Below are 27981 nucleotides of genomic sequence, written 5' to 3' on the forward strand. Positions count from 1 at the left end.
ATTTCGGCTGCCTGTATTCGACTCTCATCCTTCTTTGTCATTGTCCAAGTTTCTGCTCCATAGGTTGTTATGGGTACGTAATACATCTTGTACATAGTATCCTTTGCTTCCATTGGCACATCTTTGTCCCATAACATGTTTCTTACACTATGATAGAAACAACTTCCAGCTTGAATCCTTTTACTAATCTCAGCATCCAGTCGAGCATTCTCTATTAATTCACTCCCCAGGTATTTAAACGTTTCCACTACTTCCAGGGGCTTGTCTGCAAGTCTAATCTGACCTTTCCCTTCTTTCTCCCCTCTAGTCATAACAAGAGTTTTACTCTTTTCTACACTTACTTTAAATCCACATTCTTCAATCTTCCCATTCACCACATTCAACTGTTCTTGAACCTTCCTGTCATCTTCTCCCCAAATCACAATATCATCTGCAAATAACATCATGTTCATTTCTCTTCCTCCATATGCTGCTTTTGCTGTTCTCATGATGTCATCCATTACTATGTACCTATATATTAATGAGGAACAGAATAGGTTTTTGCCCAAATATGAAGATCTACTTGCGAGTATATAGTCTTATTTTTCTCAGACTACAGAGCACTTTTGCTCAATAAGACCTTCAGATTTGGTCATAAACATGTATCAGAATGTGTCATTTTTAAAAGCTTGTAGTTATTCTATGGTTTATTTTCTTACAGATCCCTTTGAGCAGTGGAACAGAGTCCACTCGCTCACAGGACAGGAGCTCTCGTACCTGCACAACCAGCTTGCACAGCTAAAGGCTTGTCGTGGCACCAAGCAGTGTACGGTGGGTAGTGCGGCGCAGTCACCGCCCATACCGTCCTCACCCTCGATGCTTCACATGACGAGCTACGTGGGGCACCACCATCAACACAGTCGAGCCAAGAAAAGGAAATATGCTGCCTTAAGTGAGTAATTCACCCAGGAACTCGCATGCCTTATGTAATTCAGTGTGTTTAGGAATTAGATACAAATGCAGTCTGTATATTTGATTTTAAATTCTGATACAATACAGTTCGTCAATGGAGATCAGACAGGAAAGATGAAAGTGAGGAGACTGGCACAAGTGGAAATAGACTCAGCTAGGGGCCCAGAGGTTACTTTTCATTGACTCTTGCATCAGGCAGAGGATAGTGTGGATATATTCTATATCTATATAAAATATAAAAGATCCACCAATTCAATACACTATTTAATCAGATAAAAGATACCACCTAATAGCTAATATTAGTACATGTTTCGTCCACTTAGGGGACATCTTCAGCTTCATACCGTAAGTACTAAACCATTATTGCATATGAATTATTAAAAGAGAACAATGGGATTAAAATCCATAGGGAACCTAATGCATGACCCATTTAAATGTGGAATGAAACGCAAAATTAAAAATATATGAATAGAAACTACATCTATCAAGTCATAAAACATTGCACACATATTAAATGACATGCTAATCACATGAAAGTCTTAAAATTGTTTTTTGATATGTCGATACACAAGGTCTTGATGTAGTAAGAAACCAAATTACGTGTCACATGTAAAATACAAAGGCGGATCAAATATAAACAGGAATTTGAATGTACCGCTGTTGTTAGTAATAATTCTGTGGCAGGGCTTTGCCAGGATGTTGGTGGGGGTGTCTGGAGAAGGGATTTGCATGTGAGAACGACGGTGGAGAGCTGGGCTGCTTCAGTACACCATGAGTGGGCAAGAGGTGCACATGTCCGTTGCGCAAGGCATCATCAAATTTCTCGCTAAAGAGGGCACCAAACCTTGAGAAATTTTCAGACGGCTCCACGCAGTTTGGGGAAGAAACACTTTTGCAGACTCGAGTGCATGAGTGGGCTAAAACATTTGTGGCAGGAAGAGCTGCTGTGGAAAATGAACCTCATGAAAAGAGATCGTGGACAAGCATCACTGCAAACAACATTGTTGCCATTCATGACATTATTGGTGAAGATCAGCGAATAAAAATTTCGCAAATTGTTTTGGCCGTAGGAATAAGTTATGGAAGTGTTCAAATATTATCCAAGATGAATTCCATTTCAGAAAATAGTCTGCCCGGTGGGGTCCTCATCTCCTTAACCAGGAACAAAAAGCTTTACGCCAGGACGTTTGTCAGAGACTCCTGCGCCGCTATGAGGAGGAAGGAGAGGATTTCTGGCATCGTATTGTGACCTGTGATGAAACTTGGGTGCATCATTACACCCCAGAGTCCAAGCAAGCAAGCAAGCAAGCAAACATGCATGGAGTGGCAGGAAAGAGACGAAGCAGGTCTGGTCAAGGCCAAAACACACCCATCTGCTGGAAAGGTGCTTGCAACCGTTTTCTGGGACTCCGTGGACATTTTTCTGGTGGATTTTCTTCACAAACATAGCACAATCAATGCAGCCTATTACTGTCTCCTTTTGGATGAAGTAATAGCGGCGTATTGCAACAAGCGACGCTGGCAACAGATCCAAAATGTAATTCTTCTCCATGACAATGCAAGGCCACATACTGCCGCTTTAACACGGGAAAAACTGGAGGAAATTCACTGGACACCTCTGGAACACCTGCCGTACAATCCAGACTTATCACCCTGTGACTACCATATGTTTCGACCACTCAAACAAGATCTAGAAGGACAGTGGTTCGATGATGATGTAGCAAGTGTAGAAGAGTTCATGCACAACTGGCTTCAACACAAGTCACTCTTCTTTCTATCAGGACGGCATCAAAATCTTATCCATCCGATGGAGAAAATGTGTATCGAAGGCAGAACATTATGTAGAAAAGTGATCTTTATGTGTAGATTTTTGGTTGATGCAAAAAATTTAAACAAATGATTCCCATATATATTTGATCCGCCCTTGCAGGCTGATCCATGCTACAGGAGAATGTTTACCTCCAATTTGAACATTTCTTATGCACTTACTTACATGTGACACGTAATTTGGTTTCTCGCTACGTCAAGACCTTGTGTATCAACATATCGAACAATTTTAAGACTTTCATGTGATTAGCGTGCCATATGTGTTACGTTTTATGACTTGATAGATGTAGTTTTTATTTACATATTTTTAATTTGGTGTTTCATTCCACATTTTAATAGGTCATGCATTAGTTTTCCTATGGATTTTAATTCCATTGTTCTCTTTTAATAATTCAAATGTCCACTAAGTAGACGAAACATGTACTAATATTTGCTTTCAGGCGATATCTTTTATCTGATTAATTAATGTTCTGAATTGGTGGATCTTTTACATTTGTATTTTGTGATGTCAATACAGAGCGTACATGAGACTTTTAGTATTTAATATATTCTATATCCTCACTCAAAGGAAGTCACCATGCTCAAATATCTGCAGGCCATTTCCCTCGAGACCATTACTTACCATCTGTGAAATTTTAAGGTCACATTACAATGAATGGACTTTGCCCTCTAATAATCTCTCTCTTTCCCTTTATTTTACTCTTGACAGAGCGTGGTGACATGTCACTCGCAGTTCAAGAATTTTTGCCATGTTGATCAATCTTTGGCCAGTTGTGAAGCCACGAACAAGACTTTACAACAAATGTCTTTATCCAATAGACCCATCTCGCAGATGCCCGTCCCTGAGAGTCTCCCTCCTCGTACCTTCTTTTCTATCACCATCTACTCCATGGCTTCCTACCTACTTGAAATATGGCCAAGGTATCTCAAGAATGCTAGGATGATCATCTCCACGAGACTCTCCTTGACTCTGATCTCGTCGAGAATTGGAAGTGTTGGTTCGGCAGTCCGTCCAGGATATGTACAGTACTCAGTGGTAGACCCACATTTCCAGAGATTGTATCTTCTTGATTCAATTCAATCCATGTGCATGTAGGCCTGTCACTCAGGTGGCAGATTCCCTATCAATTGTTTATGTAGGTTTTCTTAAATATTTTCAAAGAACTTGGAAATATATCAAACATTTCCCTTGATAATTTATTCCAATTCCCTACTCCTTGCCCTGTAAATGAATATTTGCCCCAATGTGTCCTCTTGAATTCCAACTTTATCTTCATATTGTGATCTTCCTAACTTTTAAAAGCTCCTTTCAAGCTTATTCGTCTAATTAATCATTCCACTACATCTCCTTGCTGACAGTTCTTCTCCTTACTCCCAAGTCTTCCCAGTCCAAATTTTTCAACATTTTCGAAACACTACTCCTTTGTCGGAAATCACCCAGAACAAACTGTGCTGCTTTCGATTATTTTTCCAGTTCTCGTATCAAGTACTCCTGGTGAGGGTCCCATACACTAAAGCCATACTCTTACGGCCGTTTTACCGAAGACTTACACACCCTCCCCTTTACATCCTTAATACAGCTCCTAAATACTCTCATAACCATGTTAAGAGATCTGCAACTTTTTTTCTTAACAACCTCATTAATGTTATTAGCCTAATGCAGATCGTTCCTTATATTAACCCCTACGTACTTAGTGTTCCCCATGAGGTTCTGTCACCCTTCTGTCAGCTTTTTTAACAGTCCATGTCCACGTGGCTATCAGGAATAGCAGCGTGTTTACCAGCTTCAGTTTCAAGACTAATATTCGTATATGTACTCGCACTGTGCATTATTTACTCATGGCCAGTCTGATTACAGTTTTTAAGTAGGTATACTGATATATTTGAGCAAAGAGTGTGTGGAAATGATGTTTGTCTGTTTTTGTGTAATTTGTAAATACAATACACTTAATGCAATCTACTTACCTAAGGTGGTTTAAATGTTTTGGTAACTTGATGAAAATAGCTTGTATCTCTTGTTTGTACTAGTATGTTATGTTAGACTGGTTATGGTTGCTGACTGTGGTACTGTGTTATTTCAATTTTATTGTCATACATCCAAGGGTGCCCATAGGACCTAGTCTCCTTGGTTTGAAAGATTAAGAGTACTGTACTCAAGAAGATGACAGAGACATAATGACCAGTCTGAAATATTAGATTTGAGGAAAGTACAAGGTTTGCTAAAATATCTAGTATTTTATTCTTCTTTCTTTACCAATATCAGTAACCTAGTAATATAATTGACGGAATGATATAAATACTAGGGAATCAAATATAAACCAGAATTATTTTTTACAATTATATTGAATCCACCAATACACAACAAGCACCTCATTTTTTTACATAGTCTCCTGAATTTGACACTTTTTCTGCCCCCATATTGGCAAGTTTTTACTGCTGTCTTTCAAGAAATATTTTGTCCCTTATATTGAACATCATAGCTTTTAAGGTTATTGTGCATAAAAAAAGTGTACATTCTGTCGCCATCCAACTCGATGAATAGTTTCTGGTCAGATATGTCAAGCAGTCTATGTAGCAGACTCCAGAGGGGCTACGTACTCGAGCACCTACCACCATTTTTGTGGGAGTGTTGAGAACCCCCACAAACAGGGAGAAGAAAGATAAAAAGGAGATGACAGAAGAAAAATAAAAATAGAGGGGAACCTCAATTTTTTTATCGTAGTTCTTAACACTAGTATCATCACGTTTTTTTTTTTGTCCCGTGCATTCAACGGATGGGCTGAGGCGCTCACAAGACATTTTTGTTTACAAGTGAGATATATGGATATTTTATTTTATTAATTAGATATGATTCATTCAAAACTTTATAAAGGTTAATTGATTCCAGAGGTAATTAACATGCTAAAGATCACTTTATCCTCGTTTCTACATATACATCAGAACATTCTTTTTATGCTTTGTGCAGCACCATGACGCAAGGAAAATTGAACGACAACGCAATCGTGCATGGCCATAATCAAGAAATAAAAAATTGAACCTTGAAACTCTGGCGAACATTTTCATAAGACGATCAACTGTTCGTAGGAACGCTCTCTTTGAGAAAGAATTAAAAATTCTGCAAAGACTTTAAATTTTTTACCAAATAGACTTAAGACTTTCAGTTTCTCTTTTATTTTTATAACTTACTGCTAATAATAAACATTAAATTGGAGGCAGTTCAGTTTTAAACCCAGTTTGCTATCATTCTAAAACTAATTATGATTTTTTTTTTTTAGCCATAAGAATTTAGAGACAATTAGTATTTTTTTAAGCTTCCATCCTTATAATTCATATATATTTATTCTCTCTTAATTTTTCATTCTTAAAACACACCTTTACCTTTTATGTTCATTTATGTGGACTTCCTTTTGAACTCATTCATTATTGTTGAAAAAGTGGCTAACAAGACAATAGTTAATCTTTTCCAATAAATATTGCTCATTCAAAAACGCCCAAAGCTGTATTTTCATGAGAGTTAAATGTAGACATTTTCCGGGGCGTTGCCCACATTTTTTGGACTGTAAGTTAGAGCACTCCCACTAATTTTCAAAACCTGGTGCCCCTGCCTTAATCACTAACTAATGCCTTGGGTATGAAACCACTTGCCCTAATTTTCCACAGCACATCAAATGCAACTCGCCATCCATAATATTTTTAGTGAGGAAATAACCCACAACCTGTTTAAAGCTTTTTCTCACTCCTCTTATCGTAAGTACCAACACTAGGTAGGCACGAGTTCTGGACCCATCATCATTTATCCATTTATCACTAGTGCACAGGTCAACACTATGCAATTCTGGAAAACCTTCAAATACATCTTCCTGAGCATCACAATGCAAACATTCCTTCAGTGACGTATCATCAATTGCAACACAGAAGCCATGCGCTCTTCTAATGGTAATGGCCGCGACTTAAGTTTCATCATATTTAGAATGCTATCACTTATTCCAACCGACACTGAAAGATTCTGTAACGACTTATGAAGAGATCTTACACTCGGCAGAGATAAGTGTTCCTGTCTAAATTTGTAACTGTTCGTGAAGCCTTCAGTTTCGTGCTCTCAAGTTTCACTTCCGATAGAATAAAAGAGATACTTGACCAGCAGTAATGAGATCACTTTTACTTTCCAAGTTTACTTCTGCTTTGTAACTGCCATTTCGCCTGCAAAAGCTTTATTCTCCTTTCTGACTATTCTAGAGCAGTAAAGTTGACTGGAGTCAGTTCTGCGAGCATCTATCAGAGGTACCCGGGCTGTAACAGAAATTAAAATAAATTACTATATGAGTTTAAGTAATCTATAAAGGGGAAAAACATGTTAAGGCAAAGTTATAATGGCTGTTATTAAATTTGTTGTGTCAGGTTAAGGATTTATATAGCAATATAAACGTAGTATTACGAAAGGTCCTTTTTTTAGGGCCCGTAGTCACAGATTCAAAGTAAGTCTTGATCCTACTTATGGTTTCAATATTTGGAGAGGCTCAGAAAAATCTATCGATGACCCATACTGACACTTTCTTTCTTCTTTTTCTCTTTTTTCAGATTTAAAAACAGGAACTGCGATTTATTAACAGAAGTTTATTATAAATATTCTAGCAGATGGTATTGCGTTCACAATTGAATTTTGCAGTTTCAATTCTCACAAGTTGCTACCACCCTTACACGTTTCATAGGCTTCACGGGTTGGTAACGCAGCCAGAAAAACAAAGTTCTTCACTTTCCAATTGTTTCCAATGTCAGACTATCATTCTGTATCCGTCCTGCAATACTTGAGTGTTTACATGAATTCTGAATACATCTACTGCAAGTTAAATTAGTGCAATTGTTGTTCAAATTAAGTAGTTGCTTTTTGACAATGAGCATTTTGTTTTTGTTTTTATTTTTTTACAATTAACTTTACGTCGCACTGGCACAGATAGGTTGTAGAGCGTCAATGCGATTGGCAAAAGGTACGAATAGGAAGGAAGCGGCCATGGCCTTAATTAAGGTACAGTCCCAGCATTTGCCTGGTGTGAAAATAGGGCAAATCACAGAAAACCATAGGGCTGCCGACAGTGGGGTTCGAACCCACTATCTCCCGGATGCAAGCTCACAGCTACGTGACACAAACCACGCAGCCTTGCTCGATATGAGTAAAATAAGGAACGCTGAAGAAGTAGAAATTGTCAAATCTACTCCAGATCGTTGGACACTTTTGAAGGAGGGGTGAAAAAAAAGTCTTCTGTGAGAGAAAGGAGTGGATGGTGGCAGCAGGGGTTTATAATAGTTCATATTCGAGGTGTGGAAGTTTCTGTAACAGCACCTACATGGTGAGTACCCGCACCTTTTCTCCCAGAAAGAAAGTATGTATGTACCCTGAACTGCAAAGAATAAGATTTACAGCCTCAAACTCAATTGACTTCAATAACGCAAGAACAAAGAGTACTGCCAGGCCCTAAGCTATTTGCTTCAATTCAAGGTCTTTGCTAGAGCGTAGTCTCCTGACAGAGAGAAACTCTTGCATGAGTGGTTTTCAGTGAATAGTTGAGAAAGCAGGGCAACGCGCTTGCATGTAAGCAAGATAGCAAGGAACGAGTCCGAAATCTACAGGAACGTTCCCTTATTAATTTAAGAACTCCTGTCAGTTTTATGACTTTTAAGTAAAACTGCAATCTACGTGAAGTTTGAAGTTCAGAGCTCATCGGGAAGTTAGTAAAAATCCCCAGCTGGACAGAAAGTGTAATGGATTTTATTTGGACTTCGTACATAAAGAGTAACTGCATTGACCAGTCACTTTAGCAACGTTTATCACATATTTCACCTTTACAATACAATCTGAGTCAGGTTGATATATACTGGCCAGGACACCAGGGGATTACTTAAGTAGTTCTCCGCCAACGACCATGCAATCCTAGTCGAATGTTCCATGTCTTTGAACAACTCAATCCATCAACATCAATTATGCTCAACCTAAGGACAGACTCCTCAAAATTTTGATTACAAAGTTGCACTCACGTTTGATTTTTAAGGACAAGACGTTCACATGTCGATTCATCTATAAAGTGAACGTATATTTTACTGTGTATAGGTACCAATATCTATGTGACTATTTTTATAAGGTCTGTTATTCATTGTGTTGACTGATGATGTCCCGGTAAGGATGAAACATGCATCAATAAACACTCAGGTTATATTGTAAATGTAGAAGACGTGATAAGGATTGCTAAAGTGATACTTATGACAGTACAGACTTAGCACAATGAAATGTATTTTATGTGTTATATTGACCAAAGAATCAAATATTTTCATAGCAATTTGGGAATATGTTAGTTCTGAGTTCTGTCACTTTCTAGAGTGAATTTTACAAAAAGTTTAACAAAATAACAAACAAAAAATTGAATTATTAAGGATTTCTACCACTAGCTACCTCCTGCGGGCACCCTTGTCCATGTTGCTCTTGTATGTAACCGTGAGCACAATGTGATGCAAACTCTAACAAGCATGGTTCATTAAAATAGCCTGATACCACTTCTAACATTGATGGTGCAAGGTATCCCTTAGCATTGTGCACTGACATTTATATAAATATTTTGTATTGACATTTGTTGCATGAATCATGTTTCATCCTGTATTTAACCTACAACACTCATCAATAACGATTGCAGTATTGTATATTGAAAAATGTTTGATCATAACAATTTCTCAGAATAAGATAGATCAGTTAAGTAATCACGCCTTTCCTTGCCAGTTTTGTTCACCTTAACACAGAATATTAATAACTGCATGCAATCTGAAAGATGAACCAAATGGATCACTTCAGAAACTTGCATGTCAATTTTTGTTACTCTCTGAAAGGTTTTCAATACAAATAGTGAGGACTTCTAGCCTACATTCGTGTTACTAAGAACCTGAGAAGACTGGTGGGAAAAAAAAACAACACATTCATAACTTGTAGTGAACTTCCTTTCATTGTTGTAACTTTGTTGTCTTTAAAAGTAGGAAAGATCACAACATGAAGATAAAGTTGGAATACAAGAGGACAAATTGGGGGAAATATTCATTTATAGGAAGGGGAGTTAGGGATTGGAATAACTTACCAAGGGAGATGTTCAATAAATTCCCAATGTCATTGAAATCATTTAAGAAAAGGCTAGGAAAACATTCATTCATTCATAGCCTCAAGGCAAGGCCTTGTCGCTGCAACCACATTTGTCTCTCATCTGCTGAGCGTTTCAGATCAACATATTTTCAAATAGGAGAACATCAGATAGGAAATCTGCCACATGGGCAACTGCCCTAAATGCAGATCAGTATTGATTGATATTCATGTATTATACTCAAGTTCCTCCCTCACTTTGCAGACCACTGACATAAATATTAACCAGCACTAAGGAATGAAAAAGCTGAATTCTACTTTTTGAAATGTATTTCTTTACAATACTTCACACTGTATGTCTGCATGTCTGTAAAGAGATAATACAATCTGTCTTGTCAATACTATACACAAAACCGTTTAATCGTACGTTTCGAGAAAACATCATTCTCTTATTCAGCGAAAAAATATTTACCATGATTTGAATGAAAAATTAATTAGATGTTCAATACAGACCACTACAAGCCATTAATATGGTCAAGTTTATAATTAGAATATTATCGTTAATATTGGATGTTCTCATGGATGTCATGATGGGATCAGATGCACAGTTCCATTTTTACCAGCTCAGTCAGGAAATTCAAGCACTGCCCATCGCCCGGTGATTCTCTACAGTACGTTCCCACTTATATAAAGCCTGTTCAAAATATATCCGAACTTTGAAAATATTCTCTGTGGTGCTTACTACAGCGTAGTCTTTGAAGTACTGCACTCCCATCCTCTATTAATACAATGGTCCCAGTGCCTTTTCTACTGAAAGCAGTCCTGGCAGGCAATTTGAGGATTCTCGAGAGGTTCTGCCTTGCAACTTCAGTTTGATCTCTTCAGTTGACTGCAGTTGTCCTGTCAGGGTGTATTTCAATTTAGGGGATAGAAAAAAATAAGTCTGCTGGAGCCAGGTTAAGGAAGTAGGGTGTATGAGGAATCACAGTTGTCATGGTGGAGAACCCAGGACTTCTCTCCTCATGTCTGGTCTTTTTCTCTTGACATTTTCTCTCAAGCTTCTCAAGACTTAACACCAGCAGTTTACCATTTGACCCTCAGGTAAGATTCATGGTGCACAACACCGTTGATGAGAAGACAGTCAACAACACTTTCACGTTCGACTTGATCTGCCGTGTTTTCTTCAGTCTTGGCTAATTTTCTCCACATCGCGTGTATTTGTGTAAACAATGTTTTCCCCGGTATCAAGCGGAAGTATAACTGTTTCAGAAATCGATGTGCATGGCAAATGGCTAGTTACTCAGAAGATTCAGTACCACTAAGACTTCATATCTGCAGGGTATTTTCAAAGTTTTCTTTGTTTTTGAACAGGCCTCGTATGAGCGTAGTTGGCGGAAGCAACACATAAGAATTCCTCAACAAGCTAACTAAAAATTGTAGATTCGAGTCCTCGTCCTGCAGTGATGCAGGCACCCTTACGGGATAAAGAAGCCGGTCCCGCTGTGTAGGAGTAGCGTGCCTGATGGTTATTCCACAAAAGGTATGTCTGCTTAATGTGATGTAAAAATTCAACAGAACCACAACAATGGGAGATAGTGCAGACAATAACAATGAACTATCAATTCAGTTTGGTTGAATTTTCAATACATTTTGCTGAGTGTCGGTTTCCTATAAAAAATCACAAAACACAAATTAGGCTTTCTTAGGCTATATATCTCTTGGAAAGATGGAAAATATACCCGAACGATTCAAGAAACGTGCCATTTTTGCTATTATTTCCTAAAGGTTGTGTTCCATTCAGCTTATCTAAGTAGTAGCTACTTGCTTTACGTCGCACCGACACAGATAGGTCTTATGGCGACGATGGGACAGGAAAGGCCTAGGAGTGGGAAGGAAGCGGCCGTGGCCTTAATTAAGGTACAGCCCCAGCATTTGCCTGGTGTGAAAATGGGAAACCACGTAAAACCATTTTCAGGGCTGCCGACAGTGGGGTTCGAACCTACTATCTCCCGAATACTGGATACTGGCCGCACTTAAGCGACTGCAGCTATCGAGCTCGGTCAGCTTATCTAAAGAATGCCACTGGCCTATATTGGGTGTATCAAAACTATACTAACAAAAAAATCAGGGATGCTCTTCGTGTTATGTTAAGAACGATGGTGCAATCGGATTGGCGAAGAAAATTAGGATACTTTGTTACTTCAGAGTGCACAATTCAAACTGATGAACTCGTCTTATCCCCTGATTATTTATTTATTAGATATGGAGGGCCATTTTACCTAATAATAATAACTTTAAATAAGAGCCTCCGTAGCTCAGATGGCAGGGCGTCGGCCTCTCACCGCTGGATACCGTGATTCAAATCCTGGTCACTCCATGTGAGATTTGTGCTGGACAAAGCGGAGGCGGGACAGGTTTCTCTCTGGGTACTCCAGTTTTCCCTGTCATCTTTCATTCCAGCAACTCTCTCCAATATCATTTCATAGCATTTATCAGTCATTAATAATTACCTTGGGAGTGGCGACCCCATTGTACTAATAGCCTATATCTGTTTCATTCAGTACATTTCTGACCCAGTCAAAGACTGGAAAACAGGCTGCAGGTTTTCATTTTTCAATAAGTTTAAATAATAGAAAGGATAACAATCGGTATAAACAACAATGTTAAGTATCAACAATAAATTATTAACAATAACAATGTTACAACAATGGTAAAGATAACTGGCAAGTGTCGGTTACTGAATTAGGAAGAAGAAAGGTCGAGAGTTGGAGGGATGGAAGAAAATGGAAACCTGGAGAGGACTTCAAAGGAATCTTTTAATTTTTTGTTTGAAAGATGGGAAAAGTGTGAATATGTCAATATTGGGTAGTGAGTTACTGAGGGTAGGGAGACGGTGGAAGATAGAGCGTTGTTGAAAGGGTAGACGCGGATGGGACACATGAGTGTGCTGGTTGTATGTTGGGCGGGGAGGAACGAGTGTAGGAAAGTACTCCGGAAGAGTATGCCAGAGCACAAGCCGCATGAGAGGACCGGTTGTGTGTTGGGCTGGAAGGAACATGTACAGGGAAGTACTCCGGAAGAGTATGCCGGAGTACAAGCTGCATGAGTGTGCCGGTTGTGTGTTGGGCGGGGAGGAACGTGTGTAGGGAAGTACTCCGGAAGAGTATGCCAGAGTACAAGCCGCATGAGTGTGCCGGTCATGAGTTGGGCGGAGAGGAACGTGTGCAGGGAAGTACTTCGGAAGAGTATGCCGGAGTACAAGCTGCATGAGTGTGCCGGTTGTGTGTTAGGCGGGGAGGAATGTGTATATGGAAGTACCCTGGAAGAGTATGCCAGAACACAAGCCGCATGAGTGTGCCAGTTGTGTGTTGGGCGGGGAGGAATGTGTATATGGAAGTACCCTGGAAGAGTATGCCAGAACACAAGCCGCATGAGTGTGCCAGTTGTGTGTTGGGTGGGGAGGAACGTGTGTAGGGAAGTACTCCGCAAGAGTATGCCAGAGTACAAGCCGCACGAGTGTGCCGGTTGTGTTGGACGCGGAGGAACGTGTATAGGTGAGTACTCCGGAAGAGTATGCCAGAGCACAAGGCCACTGCCGAGCTTCAGGGAAAAGAAGGGAGGGGAAGTGCGGTGCATGATGGAGACAGAAGAGAATGCTCCCGAGTATGCACGCGTTTCTTCGTTCAACTCGCACAGGATTGTTCTTGTCTCTCAAAGGCAATATCCACAGTTCGTTTATTAAACAGCCATAACTGCGCACACTGTAATTGTCAGGCAAGGAATGCACCAGATCATTTCTCCTCTCATCTGTTGGTTGCAATAACGTTCTTTATTGTTCAACATGCACAAAGATGCAACGCTGCCACCCTACGATTGTGTATTCCTTCACTCACAACGTTGTAAATGGAATGAAATACTGAATGAAGGAAACAATTAATTATAGTAGATGTTCAATATGCCCGCCTCCTTCTTTGATTCAGAGTTCACAGTGGTGTAGTAATGATCTTTGCACTCTCTTCAGGATGTGTGGTGTGTCGCGAACGACCGACAAAACTGCCTGTATTCTTGGTACAAGTTCATCTTCTCTTTTTTACGGGTTTTGTATGTAGTCAGTTTGTGCAGAACCAACTGTACACTGTCTACTGAAACTGGGAAGCGACTGTGCGAAACAAATGAGAAACTTGCACATTAGCACAAAGCATTACTTAACTCTGTCTCCATCATACACCCCACTTCCCTCAGCGGCTTGTGCTCTCGCATAGCAAACACAGCAAGTTCGTCAATTTGAATTGCCTGCCTGGAAGTAACAAAGTAATCTCATTTTCTCAAAAAGAAAAATTTTCTGTCAATCCAATAGCAGAGCCATTCATAACATGACATAACATGAAGAGAATGCCTGATTTTTTTTTTTTTTTTTTTTTTTTTTTTAATTGTCGGTATATTTCTGATGCACCTTGTAGATTAATTTTTCAGTGAATGAGAGGTGATTAGTAGAGAAGAGGTGCATCAAAATAGACATAAAGATAACCAGTTCACTCCTTCAAGCATTGAGAATAATAACCTTCCTCCTGAGACTGTTATTGTTGACCCAATTCCCTATGTATCCCTATTTCAACTGCTGTTCATGTAATAATATTGCTGTATGCTTTATTTAATTGTGAGCTAAAAGTAACCCATTGTTTTGTCTCTCTTTCTCTTCTCTGTCTTTCACTCTTCCTTCTCTTTCCTTCCGTCTTCCGCTTTGTGGCTTTCTAGGCGCCCGGCTCTACGGCCCCTCCGCCATGCATCTGGTGGGCCCGGCAGAGGTCATACCTCCCATAAACAAAAAAAAGAAGAAATTACCCAAGTGAGTAACAGATTTGCTTGTGCACTTTATTGCTTGTGGTTTGGTTTGATTTTCATACTAACATGGTGTGGTGTTGAATCTTGGAGTTTGTATGTATTGTAATTTTGTTTTGTTAACCTCCTTGTTCGATACTTTCTGTTAACATCATAACGAACCATTCAATTACAGAATATTAACACATGTACAACTGTTCACCGAAATCAGAACACACAAAAGAAGTTGCGTGACATGCAGTTTTACTGGTTGAGCATGTTGGGTGGAACTAAATAAGTGATTAGCCTTTCAGTGAAAGTCCTACTATACATGACTAATAATAATCATAATAATAAAAGAGGTGCCAACTGTTACGAATTATCCGTAATTATTACGGATTTCCCCTGCCGATTGCAGCTTTATGGTCCAAGGGTAAATTGTTACGGAAGAGCGACATTATAAGGAAAATATAATTTCTACGGAAAAAATAAGAAAACAAGGAGAATTAAATCTTTTCGAGCATTGGTACTCGACCCTCTTCGTTTCAAATTTTGTGAGTTGGCAAAGATACTCATTCGATCGTCACTTCCTTTCGCTATCCGTGAGCGTCGTGAAATTCATTGGGAATGAATAACTCTACTCTCCTATTCACTAAAAAATGTAATCCTGTATTATTGCAGTATTAAGTGTACCTGACATTAACTCTCCCACAGAAAGAGTTGTCAGTGTTAATAGGAAAAACAGAATGAATTCAGGCCTACAATAATCGCATCTACACTCGAATCGCTTATTGTTCTTAAGGTGAAAATGTCCTCACAGGGGGAAGAATGCTACGAGAAAAATCCCACACAAAAGCACCTGCTGCGTGGGGAAACAAGTTACAAAGAAAGGAAGGGCAAATAGGGTCTATTTATCCAGAAGGGATGAGTGTGCTTTCGATTTGACTCCAACATTTTTCAGAGGGTAGGGAGGGGGGGGGGGGGGGGGGGATTACGGAAAAGCCATTTCAGAGGTTGGCACCTCTGTAATAATAATATGATCTAAGTTACGGTGTGCAGCATTTTGATTTGGCCCTATCAAGACTGCCTGCATATCAATTTTGACATTCTGTTTTACACTACAAGAAGGCAAAGTAAATCAAATCTCTGCCTGACAGTGGTGATGGTGGTGATTACAGTTTTAAGAGGAAGTACAAATGGGCAACCATCCTCTATTAACAATAATAAGAGGGGAAAATGGAAGGGATGCGACACTTCGAAAGATGACGTTATCAGCCAAAGAAAGAGAAGGGCCACGAAGGATGTGAAAATGAAAGACTCCCTACCTAGGCCTCTAAAACCTAATACCGTCGGGGTCGCAAAACAAAAAACAAGTGTTGACCAGGGGATGGTCGGATAGGATAGATGAAAGTGAGGACCTTCACATAAGTGGAAACAATGTCAGAACTCAGCTAAGGACCCCATGATCGCCAACCCCCCTCCCACGTTAGAGCTCCTGGAAGCCCCTTTAGTCACCTCTTACGACAGGTAAGAGGTACTGTTGGACAATCTATGTCAGAGATTTAATTAATTTTGCTGGATAAACGCTCATTTTGTCACCAGAATCTTTTACATGCCCTCATGAGAAATGTCTTTAATTACTGAGTCGTGCCTTTCTACCCATCGGGTTTCGTACAGTGAAATAAGTTTATTTTCCTTTGTTCTGGACAACATTCAGAAATCATTGATTTCAATATTTCGGTTATTTTGGCTGACATATGAAAGAATCCGCAGACTTCTTTTATGACACCCATACATTTTCTTATAGAAGGTATCTGACAAACATAAATTTAGAGTGTGTGAAGAACAATGTGTATACAGGGCCAACGGTTTGGTCCTCTACGTAACGTACACAGAGAGAAAACTGTTCGATTTGGCTGATGGCAGTGGTTTCATTTGCTAAACCAGAATAAAAAACAACTTTCTGACATTTTTTGATTGCATTAAGTGACCGAATGTGTTAATAAGTTTGTTTTGAATGAAAGAACTTGTGTACATCGTCTTCCCACCACTGGTCGTTAATTGGTCTTCAAGAATATTATCTCCACTGTTGGCTCGGTATCTCAACAACGATCGAAAATTCCCATAATTTTGGTCTGGTTCTTCAAGGCTTATTCGTCCAGAGTCACAAAGACCCCTTAGAGCTATTTGCTGCCTCCTGCAAAGTCATATTGTTTGTATCATAGGGATCAGTCATTTTCTATTATTCTCAACATCCAGTCTTCTTTGGGCATTTACTTGATTGATAACACTTTCAGCCTTTTTCTTAACTATACCTTTTGTATTTTCAGTGATCAAAACATATTTCTTATGATAGGATAAGCTTCCATATTTGCTAAACATTTCCCTGGCTTTTTTTAAGATTGGTAAAAGCCTGAGTGACCAACACCTCTGCCACTTGGTGATATCCTTTCCCTACATTTTCGGTATGGGAAAATAACATGCAGTACTTGCAAAAAGATCCAGATTTTTCCTCTGAATAAGCTAACCACGTAAATTCTTCTAGCCACTTAATTTGAAAAGATCTAGTATGATTTGAACTAGTAATGGAGGGAAATTTGTATCCAGGCTGAGGTTTCCAAACATTTTCTAACATAAATTTTTTTCTTTCGTTTGTGAAAGACTGAACGGAATTGTTTTGACAATAGTTTCCAATATCATAGATATTTTTCCTTACTTGGTTAGGCCTACTATCCTCCATAACCGGAACTACATTAATAGAGCTCGAAGTAGCGACATCACAAGAAGCAGTTCTATATCAACGCAGCCAACTTCAGCATTATCACCGTAACGCCCGTTTGCACTTTGTCCATTCGTAATACTACAGACTTTAGGACTATCGCCAACAGGCTCATTGACACTTGTTTTTTTGGCGAAAAAGTTTTGAATGGAAGCTTGCCTCTTCATTATGATTGTGGTTCACTTACGGCAACTTCAGTATACTGATAAAGTACGTAAACATTAACACTTAAAACAGCACCATACTTCAGTACAACAGATGTCGAACAAACGTAAACAACGACCACCAATGATTGCCAATGAACTGTTCATCACACCCTTGGTGCCCGGTTGTTGTGCTGGCCTCTGGTGTAGTTCAGTTGTCCGCGTACGCACAAATAGCCGAGCATGCACGAAGGCATCGCCTACTTTCCCATGTAGGTGAGGGGAGTGGGGTGGAAGTGGTCTGAAGTTCGTGTCAGTGATCACTGACATTTTGATTTTTCTCATTACGAAAAATTGAAAATTGATGCCTGCTTGGCCATCAGATGATATATATGTTGATTCCCATAGGGAATCTGAAACATTTCTCCTGAATGAGTAAATTTATAATACCAATGTAAACGGTCCGTTATTGGACATTATAAATTTTCCAGCTAACTCATTCTTGGTTGCCAGCGTTTCGCCCTCGTGTGCTAGGGTGGGCAAATCAGTTGGTACCTAGCACACCTACCAATACGCTGGCTAGTAATGAGACAAAGTCTCTTAGTGCATTGGCACTGCCGGTGGCTGCAAGTAGCCTACGCAGTGGCCCCCACAGTATGCACTAGCCAGCGTATTGGTAGGTGTGCTAGGTACCAACTGATGAGCCCACCCTAGCACACGAGGGCGAAACGCTGGCAACCAAGAATGAGTTAGCTGGAAAATTTATAATGTCCAATAACAGACCATTTACATTGGTATTAACCTGTATGACATTATGATCGAAAAAGGTAAAAATATGAACATCTAACCATGGACATAATGTGGACGTTTTATAAGTGCGAACATTTGACGAAACTTGTTCAGTCTTCAAGCAGAGCTGTCGAAATGTACTATGTCTCCTTACAATTGTTGTGGCCACTCTCTGCTTTATGATTTCCGAGATTATCTAAACAATACCGCCCGAATGCGATGCTAAGATGGTCCCTTATGCAAGTTCATAAGCGATCGTTTTTCCAGTACCGGTACAGTACTTGCTTTAATTATCGCAATGACAGGGCGTTAACGCCAATCTCCATTAGTATGCCATAGCCGCCCTTTCATGAGATACAGTTAATTTAAAAAATGATTGATCGAGGATTTAGCGCTGGAGGGACTGAAATTTCTGGACGGTTGATCCGGGAAATCGTTTCTATGAGGAACGGATAACGTGGGATTTTTACGTGATTTAAATACAATGCTCGCGGGACCATGTAATTTGAACACGTACTCCAGGAAAATGTAGTTTCCGGGAATGGATAATCGAGGTTCCACTGTACTTAGATAGGATGGGTTATTCAAGAAAATTATAAGACTCAAATATTAGATGACATGAGATGTGATTCCTACTACGAACTGAAAAGGAAAGCAAAGAAACGTGAAGAATAGAGAGATGCTGCCAGCCAGCCTCGCAGCTGATGACTAGAGAGAGACAGACAAGTGGGCAACCATCCTCTTGTAACACTAATCAAGGGAGAAAAACAAAGAAACTAAACCATTTAAAAAACAAATTCAAAGGTCACAGAAAGCTTAAAAACAAAATACATCATAGGCTTCGTAAATCTAATACCAACGGGATGAGAAGGAAACAAGATTTGACATGAAAGATAGTGGGAGTAATATCAGACTCTGCTAGAGGCACTGTGTTAACCAACCTCTTCCCCCCTCTGACTTGAAAGCCTCTAGAGATTCATTTTAAGTCACCTCTTAGGGGTTGAAAATAGTTTCTGGAGTGTCTCCGAGCCTAAATAGCATCATTTTCTATCTTGTGATAACTTGCTGCCTGCTGACTTCTTCTGTATAATCCATCATTAACTGGTGTGAACTTGTTTAGATTCTCTGAAGACTTTTAAAGAAACTAAAACTTGTATATCTTAATAAAAAAGGTCTGGAACATTCCAAATTTTCACTGTATATAATACATTGTAATATATCCCATGATTATATTCCATGTAATGTATTTAACATACAACTGGAAGACATCATGTTTTTAAGGTTGCATCTGGATTCAACACTAATATCAATTAATACGAATGATGGTAATAAAGCTAACATGGCTGATTGTTGTATATTAATATGGAAATTGTGATTAACTTTAGTTCATTCTCATATCAGGATTGAACCGCAACAAAACTAACAGCGTCGGCAAGTGTGGTTTACCAGTACATTGCATTTTGTTTACTAATCCAAAACCTATGTCTATTGTACATTAATTTATAATGTACCATGTTACCACTTCCCTTTCTTATCCAGTAATCGGGAGATAGTGGGTTCGAACCCCACTGTCGGCAGCCCTGAAGATGGTTTTCCATGGTTTCCCATTTTCACACCAGGCAAATGCCGGGGCTGTTCCTTAATTAAGGCCACGGCCGCTTCCTTCCAATTCCTAGGCTTTTCTTATCCTATCGTCGCCGTAAGACATATCTGTGTTGGTGCGACGTAAAGCAAATAGTAACCTTTCTTATCTAAGATCTTCCTGCAGTATTTTCAAGTTGCCGTGATGACAAAGATAATCCTAAACTACAGTTAGTGTAATTATGCAATATTACATATTGAAATTTGGAAATCACACCTCATAAAATCAAAGTATAATGACATGTAAGTAATGGAAAGCATCAAGAAAGCGTCAAATCAAGTTGTGGACAGAAAGATAGGAATATGAAAAGTACAGCGAGTTTCTCTCATCGGTTGGCCGACAGGCGCGCCCAGCTTATCTGCCTCCTGTAGACTCGTCACTGCCTGCTCTGCGGCATAGCAACAAGGACAATTAAAATTAAGAAAATACGAGTGAGCTCTTCAAAACCTTGCATTCTTGTCCAAGTCGTCTTAGGGATTTTGTAGGCGTATGTTCTAATCTTGCTTTTTCTTCGTTAAGTACACGCCTTCTAAAACTTCGCTTCTTATCAAGTAAAGAACCCGTTCCTCTCAATTCGTTTGAGTTTCCCCACTGTCTTCCTGTGGAGGGCGTACACCTGGAAATTGTGTTACAAATCGCCTAATGACTTCCCTGTTTTCACATAATTATCGTACATAAATACCCTCCCCTCTAGCGTGTACACACGTGAAGGCATTACGAGAATTATACCCCAAAGTAACATTTCAAACCTCAAGAACAGTTGGAGCGACAGATCAGCACTAAGTACGGACCTGAACTGCAAAGTGCGGGCGTTCCCGTGCTGTCGCTGCGCTGTGTAACAGGTAGTGATGAGTTAACGGGAGGCAGATAAGTTTTGTGCGCCTGCCGGCCAACCGATGAGGTAAACTCGCTGTAGCATACAATAGGATAAACGCACATTGAACAAGAAAACACAAAAGGACGAGTATCGCCAGGCTGAGTGGCTCAGACGGTTGAGGCACCGGCCTTCTGACCCCAACTTGGCAGGTTCGATATCCTGGCTCAGTTCGGTGGTATTTAAAGGTGTTCGGATACATCAGCCTCGTGTCGATAGATTTACTGGCATGTAAAAGAACGCCTGTGGGACTAAATTCTGGCACCTCGGCATCTCCAAAAACCGTAAATAAAGTTAGTGGGACATAAAGCAAATAACATTATTAGCAGGACTATCTCCCCATCTTCAAACACTGCCAGTGTCAAATCCTAGCTTTCCTACATCCATTTCTTCTCAGTGTCTGAAAAGTTAGTTTCTACTACCTAGCTTCATCAGGAGAGCAGGCATCAATGCTTACTGAGGGGCCATCTTGACAGATCTTCAGTCTTCATGTGGGGTAAGAAGAAAGTGAGATAAAACACATGACTAGGGAAGATATATCTGTTTTCTTTATCTTTAGACTCTTTCCGTTTCCTGTGTTCTTCAAGCTTCCTTCTTTTTTGCTAGTGGCTTTATATCGCAACGATGGGATAGGAAAGGGCTAGGAGTTGGAAGGAAGCGGCCGTGGCCTTAATTCAGGTACAGCCCCAGCATTTGCCTGGTGTGAAAATGGGAAACCACGGTAAACTATCTTCAGAGCTGCCGACAGTGGGATTCGAACCCACTACGTCCCAGATGCAAGCTCACAGCCGCGCGCCCATAACCGCATGGCCAGCTCGCCCAATGGCTTTCTTCTTAACAACTCCTCAGCAATCACAAAATCATCTGTCGTTGGAAGAGTTGTTAAATGCACAGAATTATTTTATAAACCCTTAGCACTCGATTAAGTTTGTCCGGTTACACAACTCTACTCAAATTTATTTTCTTGAAAAATATGGCTGCAGAGCTATCTACAGGTACTCTCATAAACTAAGACCGAACACATAGTGTTTGTACTCAGTGCTACGACACCTGCCTCAGCCGATCTCATGTCACGTGCGGCCGCCCTGCTCTAAGCGTGTTACTACATAAAAGATGCTGGAAGTGTCGTCATTCCTGGGTTATACAAGCATTGTATCTGGTAACCACTTTCTGGTTGACGCGAGTGAGTTTTGCTACTGTAATGTTTGTTTTCGTACGTATTGATTTATTTCAGTTCTTCCAATCTGTGAGGATTTGTTTGCTACTTTTTTTCAGTTTACCCCACAAGTAAAATTCTGACTCGTTAGATCTGAGAACGAGGGGGAAATAGACCAGCAATGACCACTCTGTCTGCAAACACTTCCGAGATTGTAAGAAGGGAATCTTCTGCTGTATGAGCAGGGGCTGAATCGTGTTGAAACCACCCACGCGATTTTTATTCTTCCCTTAACTGATGGAAGAATGGCATAAAAATGTCATCTTGGTACCTCTCTGCATTTTCTATCATCTTGAAGCAAATAGACCCAATTATTCATCATGCACTAACAGCACACCAAACACCAATCTTCGTATCGTAATGAGGGACTTCATAAACACTTAGGATTTTCTGCACATCAATAGCGAGACTTAAGTCCGTTCACATGGCCACTAAGATGAAATCAGAACTTTTACATACAAAAATACGGTGATGCAATGTTAACATGTTAACCATGTTAACAGATGACATACAGATTGCAGGCTGCTTGCGCATAGTTTTTGACCTTGCATGCCTTCCATACTAAAGCCTATATATCGGAGAGTAAAAACGCTGCTTCGATGGTCCTAGGTTATATGAGAGACCCTGTATTCTAATGGCTAAAACTGAACAAAAACTGAAGTGAAGTTCTTTTTTGCTAGGGGCTTTACGTCGCACCGACACAGATAGGTCTTATGGCGACGAATGTGAAGTTCTTTAAATGATTATGTAAACCTGGAAATAAAGAATTTGTAGGTATGGTTTTGTTAACTTTTACTCTCTGTATAGTACGTCTCAAAGCAAACATCTCACTGAAGGCCTCATTTTATCGCAATGATTTTGAAGAAGTGGCGGGTTTCTCTTAGCCTTTCTTTGTTCACTCTATCACTGCACATTCCGAGTGTGTGCCTAGATGAAGTGTAGCTCTCCGTTAAGTGGCCCCTCCTTCTCTTTTTGCTCGTGGTTTAACGTCATAGTAACACATCAAAGTTTTTCAGTGATGTAAGGATAGGAAAGAGCTAGGATTGGGAAGGAAGTGGCCAACATTTGCCTGGTAGTAGTAAACTCTTATCCTCATCCCGACGTAACGCAACTCTTTTCAGGTACATCCCGAAGGGGAGTCAGCTGCATGTACCATTTCAACCACATACCAGCGCTCCTGCTAGTTTTTAATTTCTGGCAGTACCAGGAATTGAACCCGGGGCCCCGAGGACGGCAGCTAATAGCACTATCTGTTACGCTAGAGAAAGCAGATCGATTAGTTCTGGGTGATTCCTAACAAAACAATAGTGTTACGAAAATGTTGCAAAGTTTGGGCTGGGAAGACTTGGGAGAAAGAAGACGAGCTACTTGACTAAGTGGTATGTTCTGAGCTGTCAGTAGAGAGATGGTGCAGAATGACATTAGCAGAGGAATAAGTATGAGTGGTGTTTTTTTTGCTAGTGGTTTTACGTCGCACTGACACAGATAGGTCTTATGGCGACGATGGGATAGGAAAGGCCGGCCTAGGAGTTGGAAGGAAGCGGCCGTGGCCTTAATTCAGGTACAGCCCCAGCATTTGCCTGGTGTGGAAATGGGAAACCATGGAAAACCATCTTCAGGGCTGCCAACAGTGGGATTCGAACCCACTATTTCCCGGATGCAAGCTCACAGCTGCGCGCCTCTAACCGTCCGGTGTGGTGTTTTTAAAAGTAGAAAATATCACAATATGAAGATAAAGTTGGAATTCAACAGGACAAATTGGGGCAAATATTCATTTATAGGAAAAGGAGTAAGGGCTTGGAATAATTTAAAAAGGGAGATATTCAATAAATTTCCAAATTATTTAAGAAAATACTAGGAAGACAACAGATGGGGAATCTGCCACCTGGGCGACTGCCCTGAATGCAGATCAGTGGTGACTGATTGGTCCATTCATTTAATGTTTAAAAGTCAAGGAACCATGTTGGTAGAAATATTTTTTAGCATATCAACAAACCCTTTCCCAGGAAAATGTTAGCAGCTTGACACCATTTACAACCATGAATAGTTAAAAGGAAGTTAACTGTATATGAATAATAGTTATTATTTCACAATGTTTTATGTATTGTTTTAACATTTCAGACCCTGGCGAAGGCGTAAGGCATGGCAGAAACGGTGGAGCCAGATTCAGCGACAGCGGAGGAGACGATATCGTCAGTTCTACCAGCAGGATCAGTGAAGGAACGAGCAGCTCTACCACGGCTAGAGCTGTGAAGAAGAACGGAGACCAAACCAAACGACGTCATCGTATTAGTGACCCCCTAGTGTAGTGCTTTCTCTATACCTGTTTAATGTTCCTCTGTAGGGCCCAGTAAGAAAGTAGAAACGTTAGACGTTATAAAAGTCTACAGGGTTTACATCCTGTAAATTGCACTACAATGAGGTTAGGAAAATAATATTGTGATTCAGCATAGTCCTTATTTTTCTGACTGAGAATACAACTCAGGCTTAGCAGTATTTAATGTTTCATTCAGCTGACTGCACTACCTGTAACAGATGTAACAAAATTTAATACTCAAACAAATATGTTTTATTAAATAACCACAGGCTATAAACTTAATTTTATCCATACTGATGGTTGAACTTTTACATTAATACCAAAACAGTATTTATTATCCTCCTAAGTCAATACATTACTACCATCTTATAAGATGAACGTTAATTAGACATGTTTCAACTCTCTTACAGTCATCTTCAGTAAAATACCTTGAATTAAAATGACATTACGATCAAAAATGATGGAATATACATCAAAATATTGCTTAAATTTCATGATAAAGTAAAATGAAAGGTACAAATTGCATGTTATCTTGCGTGTTCTGGTTTGCAATGTTGCGAGACTCAGGCTTTTTTTCCAGAACTAAAAACATGAATATTTTCTGTCGCGATGCCTCTACAGCAGGTCAGAGGTCTCAAGTGTGTTCTCATGAGAGGAACCGTCAATAATTACAATCAGCTTCGCACCTTGCTTCAGTCACTTATCAAATCAAATCGCCATGCGAGGCCAAAAGCGATGAAGTAGTCATCTCTCCCATATATTAACTATGGCTTCTTCAGTAACAATATTTATGTATGAATAATCATAAGCACTGAATCAGGTTTATAACACTGATAACTTCTCATGGAACAAAAATCAATAGTTAACAGGGACTGTCTTACTTTTAACCACCGCCCGGAAAGCACTGTTTTGAATTCTTGAGAACACATTACCTGTAATTGTAATTCTTTAGGAAAACTGTTCAAAAGTGGGCCTTCCCTGCAATATAACCTTCTCAACAACATACCACTGCCTGTCGTACATGGCTCAAAGACTGACTCTAGGTATGTGCTGTAGAGAGTACACAGCTGCAAGCATCTGAGCGACAAGCTCTTTCTTAGATTCTCATACACCGGCTCTTCAAGTGGAGTAAGGTCAAGAGAACGAGGCAGCTATGCATCAAAGAGACTTACTTTTGAACAGTTTTTGTCTCGCCTATTATCCCTCATAAGTTTGAGTACTGAATTTTGTTACACTCTGTATATTTTCAATACATTTCAACCCTATTTTGGAGTCTCATCAATCAACAGGGGCTAGAAGACATTATGCATACTGCATAACCTTTGCGGTACATGAAATATAACCTTTATGGATCTTCAACAGCCTTTGTTCTTTTGACATGCAATAAAATGTTGTCATTTCAATGAAGTTTTAATTTAGACAACAACATTCCAAGCTTCGAAATTGGAGTAAAATATGTTCATGAGGGACAGAAAATGGTGGAGACAAGTCGTTAAGAGGCTAGCTGCTATATATGATGTCACTACACCGTTATGGGGGGTGGGTTAGAACAGGACACACATGTTCGTGAGTTATATGAAATGTCAGACATGGCTATGCTCCTCACTGAAATAGACAAATAGTACAGTGAGAAGTTTTTATGCAGTCCAGATTTTATCTATTAAATTAGCTCCCTTGGTGGATCAGTGTTAGTGTGTTGGCTTCTGGTTTCCAAGGTCGTGCGTTCAATCCAAGTAGATTTTTGAAGGACGGTCAGAAACCTTGGCACTCTAAGTCATCCTTGTTGGCATGTTACAGATCTCTGGTAGCGTCTTATAAAATTAAATTAACTCAGTCATAGGCACCGTCCAGTAGAATTATCTTTCGTCGCTAGACAGCAGCAGAATTCAAATGCTGAAATTGGGAGGTAGGATCCATAGATCCCACTACTTCAGTAGTTGAGGTCATAATTAGCAGTGTTATTACTCTTGGTTCTTATATTCGAAATGAATGACTTTGAACTCGCCTAGTGTGACTATTATCAACAAATGCAAAATAGCCATTAGCATTAATCCCAAGATGTATTGTTTTACAATATTAATATATAAAAGAATATAGTATTTAGACACAATGCATTCCACTTTCTGAAGAAACTGCTACTCTCACTGTGAAATAGCATTGACTATCACACCCTAACCAGAACACATCTCACACATGACGGAAGACCAGAAAAATGCAAGGCCTTTTTCCCATACAGTCACAAACAGGATAGCCGAAGTTCTAAAGAAACACTATATATATATATATATATATACCACATTCAGTTCTGGACAGAAGGTAGCCTATATGATCTCATCTGATCTCTCCAGTTCTGACAGGAAGGTGTATAAAGAATGCTGTGTGATTGTGGACAAGTCTACATCGAGGAGACAGGTCAATGCGTAGCCACAAGATGGACAGAACACACGAGACACGCACGTCTCCAGCAGCTGTCGAAATCGGCCATAACTGAACCCACACTGTGATGTATATCGATTACTAGAATGTAATGATTACAATTTTATTTCAAGAAGTAAATTAAGAGTAAAAATTACTATAAAATAAAGTATTTGTCAATAAGTAATTTGATAACTTTTGCATACTTGGATACATCCCAACTATGATTATAGTAGTTGCATAGTGAAATATTTTCATTTCAAAATATCATTTTTTAGTGCAATTTACATGATGTACACCAAGACATCATAATGTCTAGTTTTCTGGGCAGTGAAAGCCTTAATAAAAAAACTATTAGAAGAAAGTTGTTACAGAGTGTGAAGTAATGAATCATAGATTTTGATTTTAAATCTCTGAAGAGTGTTGAAGCAAGAACAGTGGTTCATTTTTTTCCCCCTCTTCTTTTGTAGACAGAACTATGTAGAAGATAAGAAGGGGAAGATTAAAAAGAAAAAAAGCTTTACTGAACACATCTGCTGTAAGTTCAGATGAGTGCAAAATATTTCACTTGTGTAATCCCTGAAGTGAAGCATTAAAAAGAAACGGTACAAATTAGTGGATATTTCCTGCTTGTATGTGTGTTGTGATGAAGCTAAACCATTGCTATGAATTTTATGTTAAGCCACTCATTGTTGTCCCATTGTAATCTTAATTCTTGTGCACAGAAGCAGTGAGAGAATTATGAACTGATTGAAAAGAAAATAAATAAATCGTTAAGGTTGATATACGTACAATGAATGTTGATAATCTGTATACTGTATATAAAGCAGAATATCTGTCTGTCCGTTCCTTATAAAAATCCATACCGTTCCACCAATCTGAACCATATTTCGTATAGTTACCCTTCTTAATGAAAGTTTTATTGACCATCTAATCAATACAATATTTTTTTTTTAATAGGATTAGTTTTGGCCGATGATGATGGTGATGATGATGCTTGTTGTTTAAAGGGGCCTAACATCTAGGTCATTGGCCGCTGGTGTAAAGAAGGACATAGTGTCATTAAAATTGAATGTATTAATACAAATGTCAAACAGGA

General features: G+C 39.5%; 1 protein-coding gene across 1 annotated transcript in view; it reads left to right on the top strand.

Annotated features, from left to right (window-relative positions):
- Sulf1 (Extracellular sulfatase Sulf1) overlaps window positions 1–27676 on the top strand; it is a 478228-nt gene extending 450552 nt beyond the window's left edge. Inside the window, exons 20-22 of the mRNA XM_067158244.2 lie at window positions 701–931; window positions 14645–14735; window positions 24272–27676. Coding sequence (XP_067014345.2) covers window positions 701–931; window positions 14645–14735; window positions 24272–24368 — 419 coding nt within the window. The 3' untranslated portion in view covers window positions 24369–27676. The remainder of the gene's footprint in view (window positions 1–700; window positions 932–14644; window positions 14736–24271) is intronic.
- The last annotated feature ends 305 nt before the right edge of the window (window positions 27677–27981 follow it).

The sequence above is a fragment of the Anabrus simplex genome, chromosome 14 (assembly GCF_040414725.1).
Source record: "Anabrus simplex isolate iqAnaSimp1 chromosome 14, ASM4041472v1, whole genome shotgun sequence".
NCBI lineage: Eukaryota > Metazoa > Arthropoda > Insecta > Orthoptera > Tettigoniidae > Anabrus > Anabrus simplex.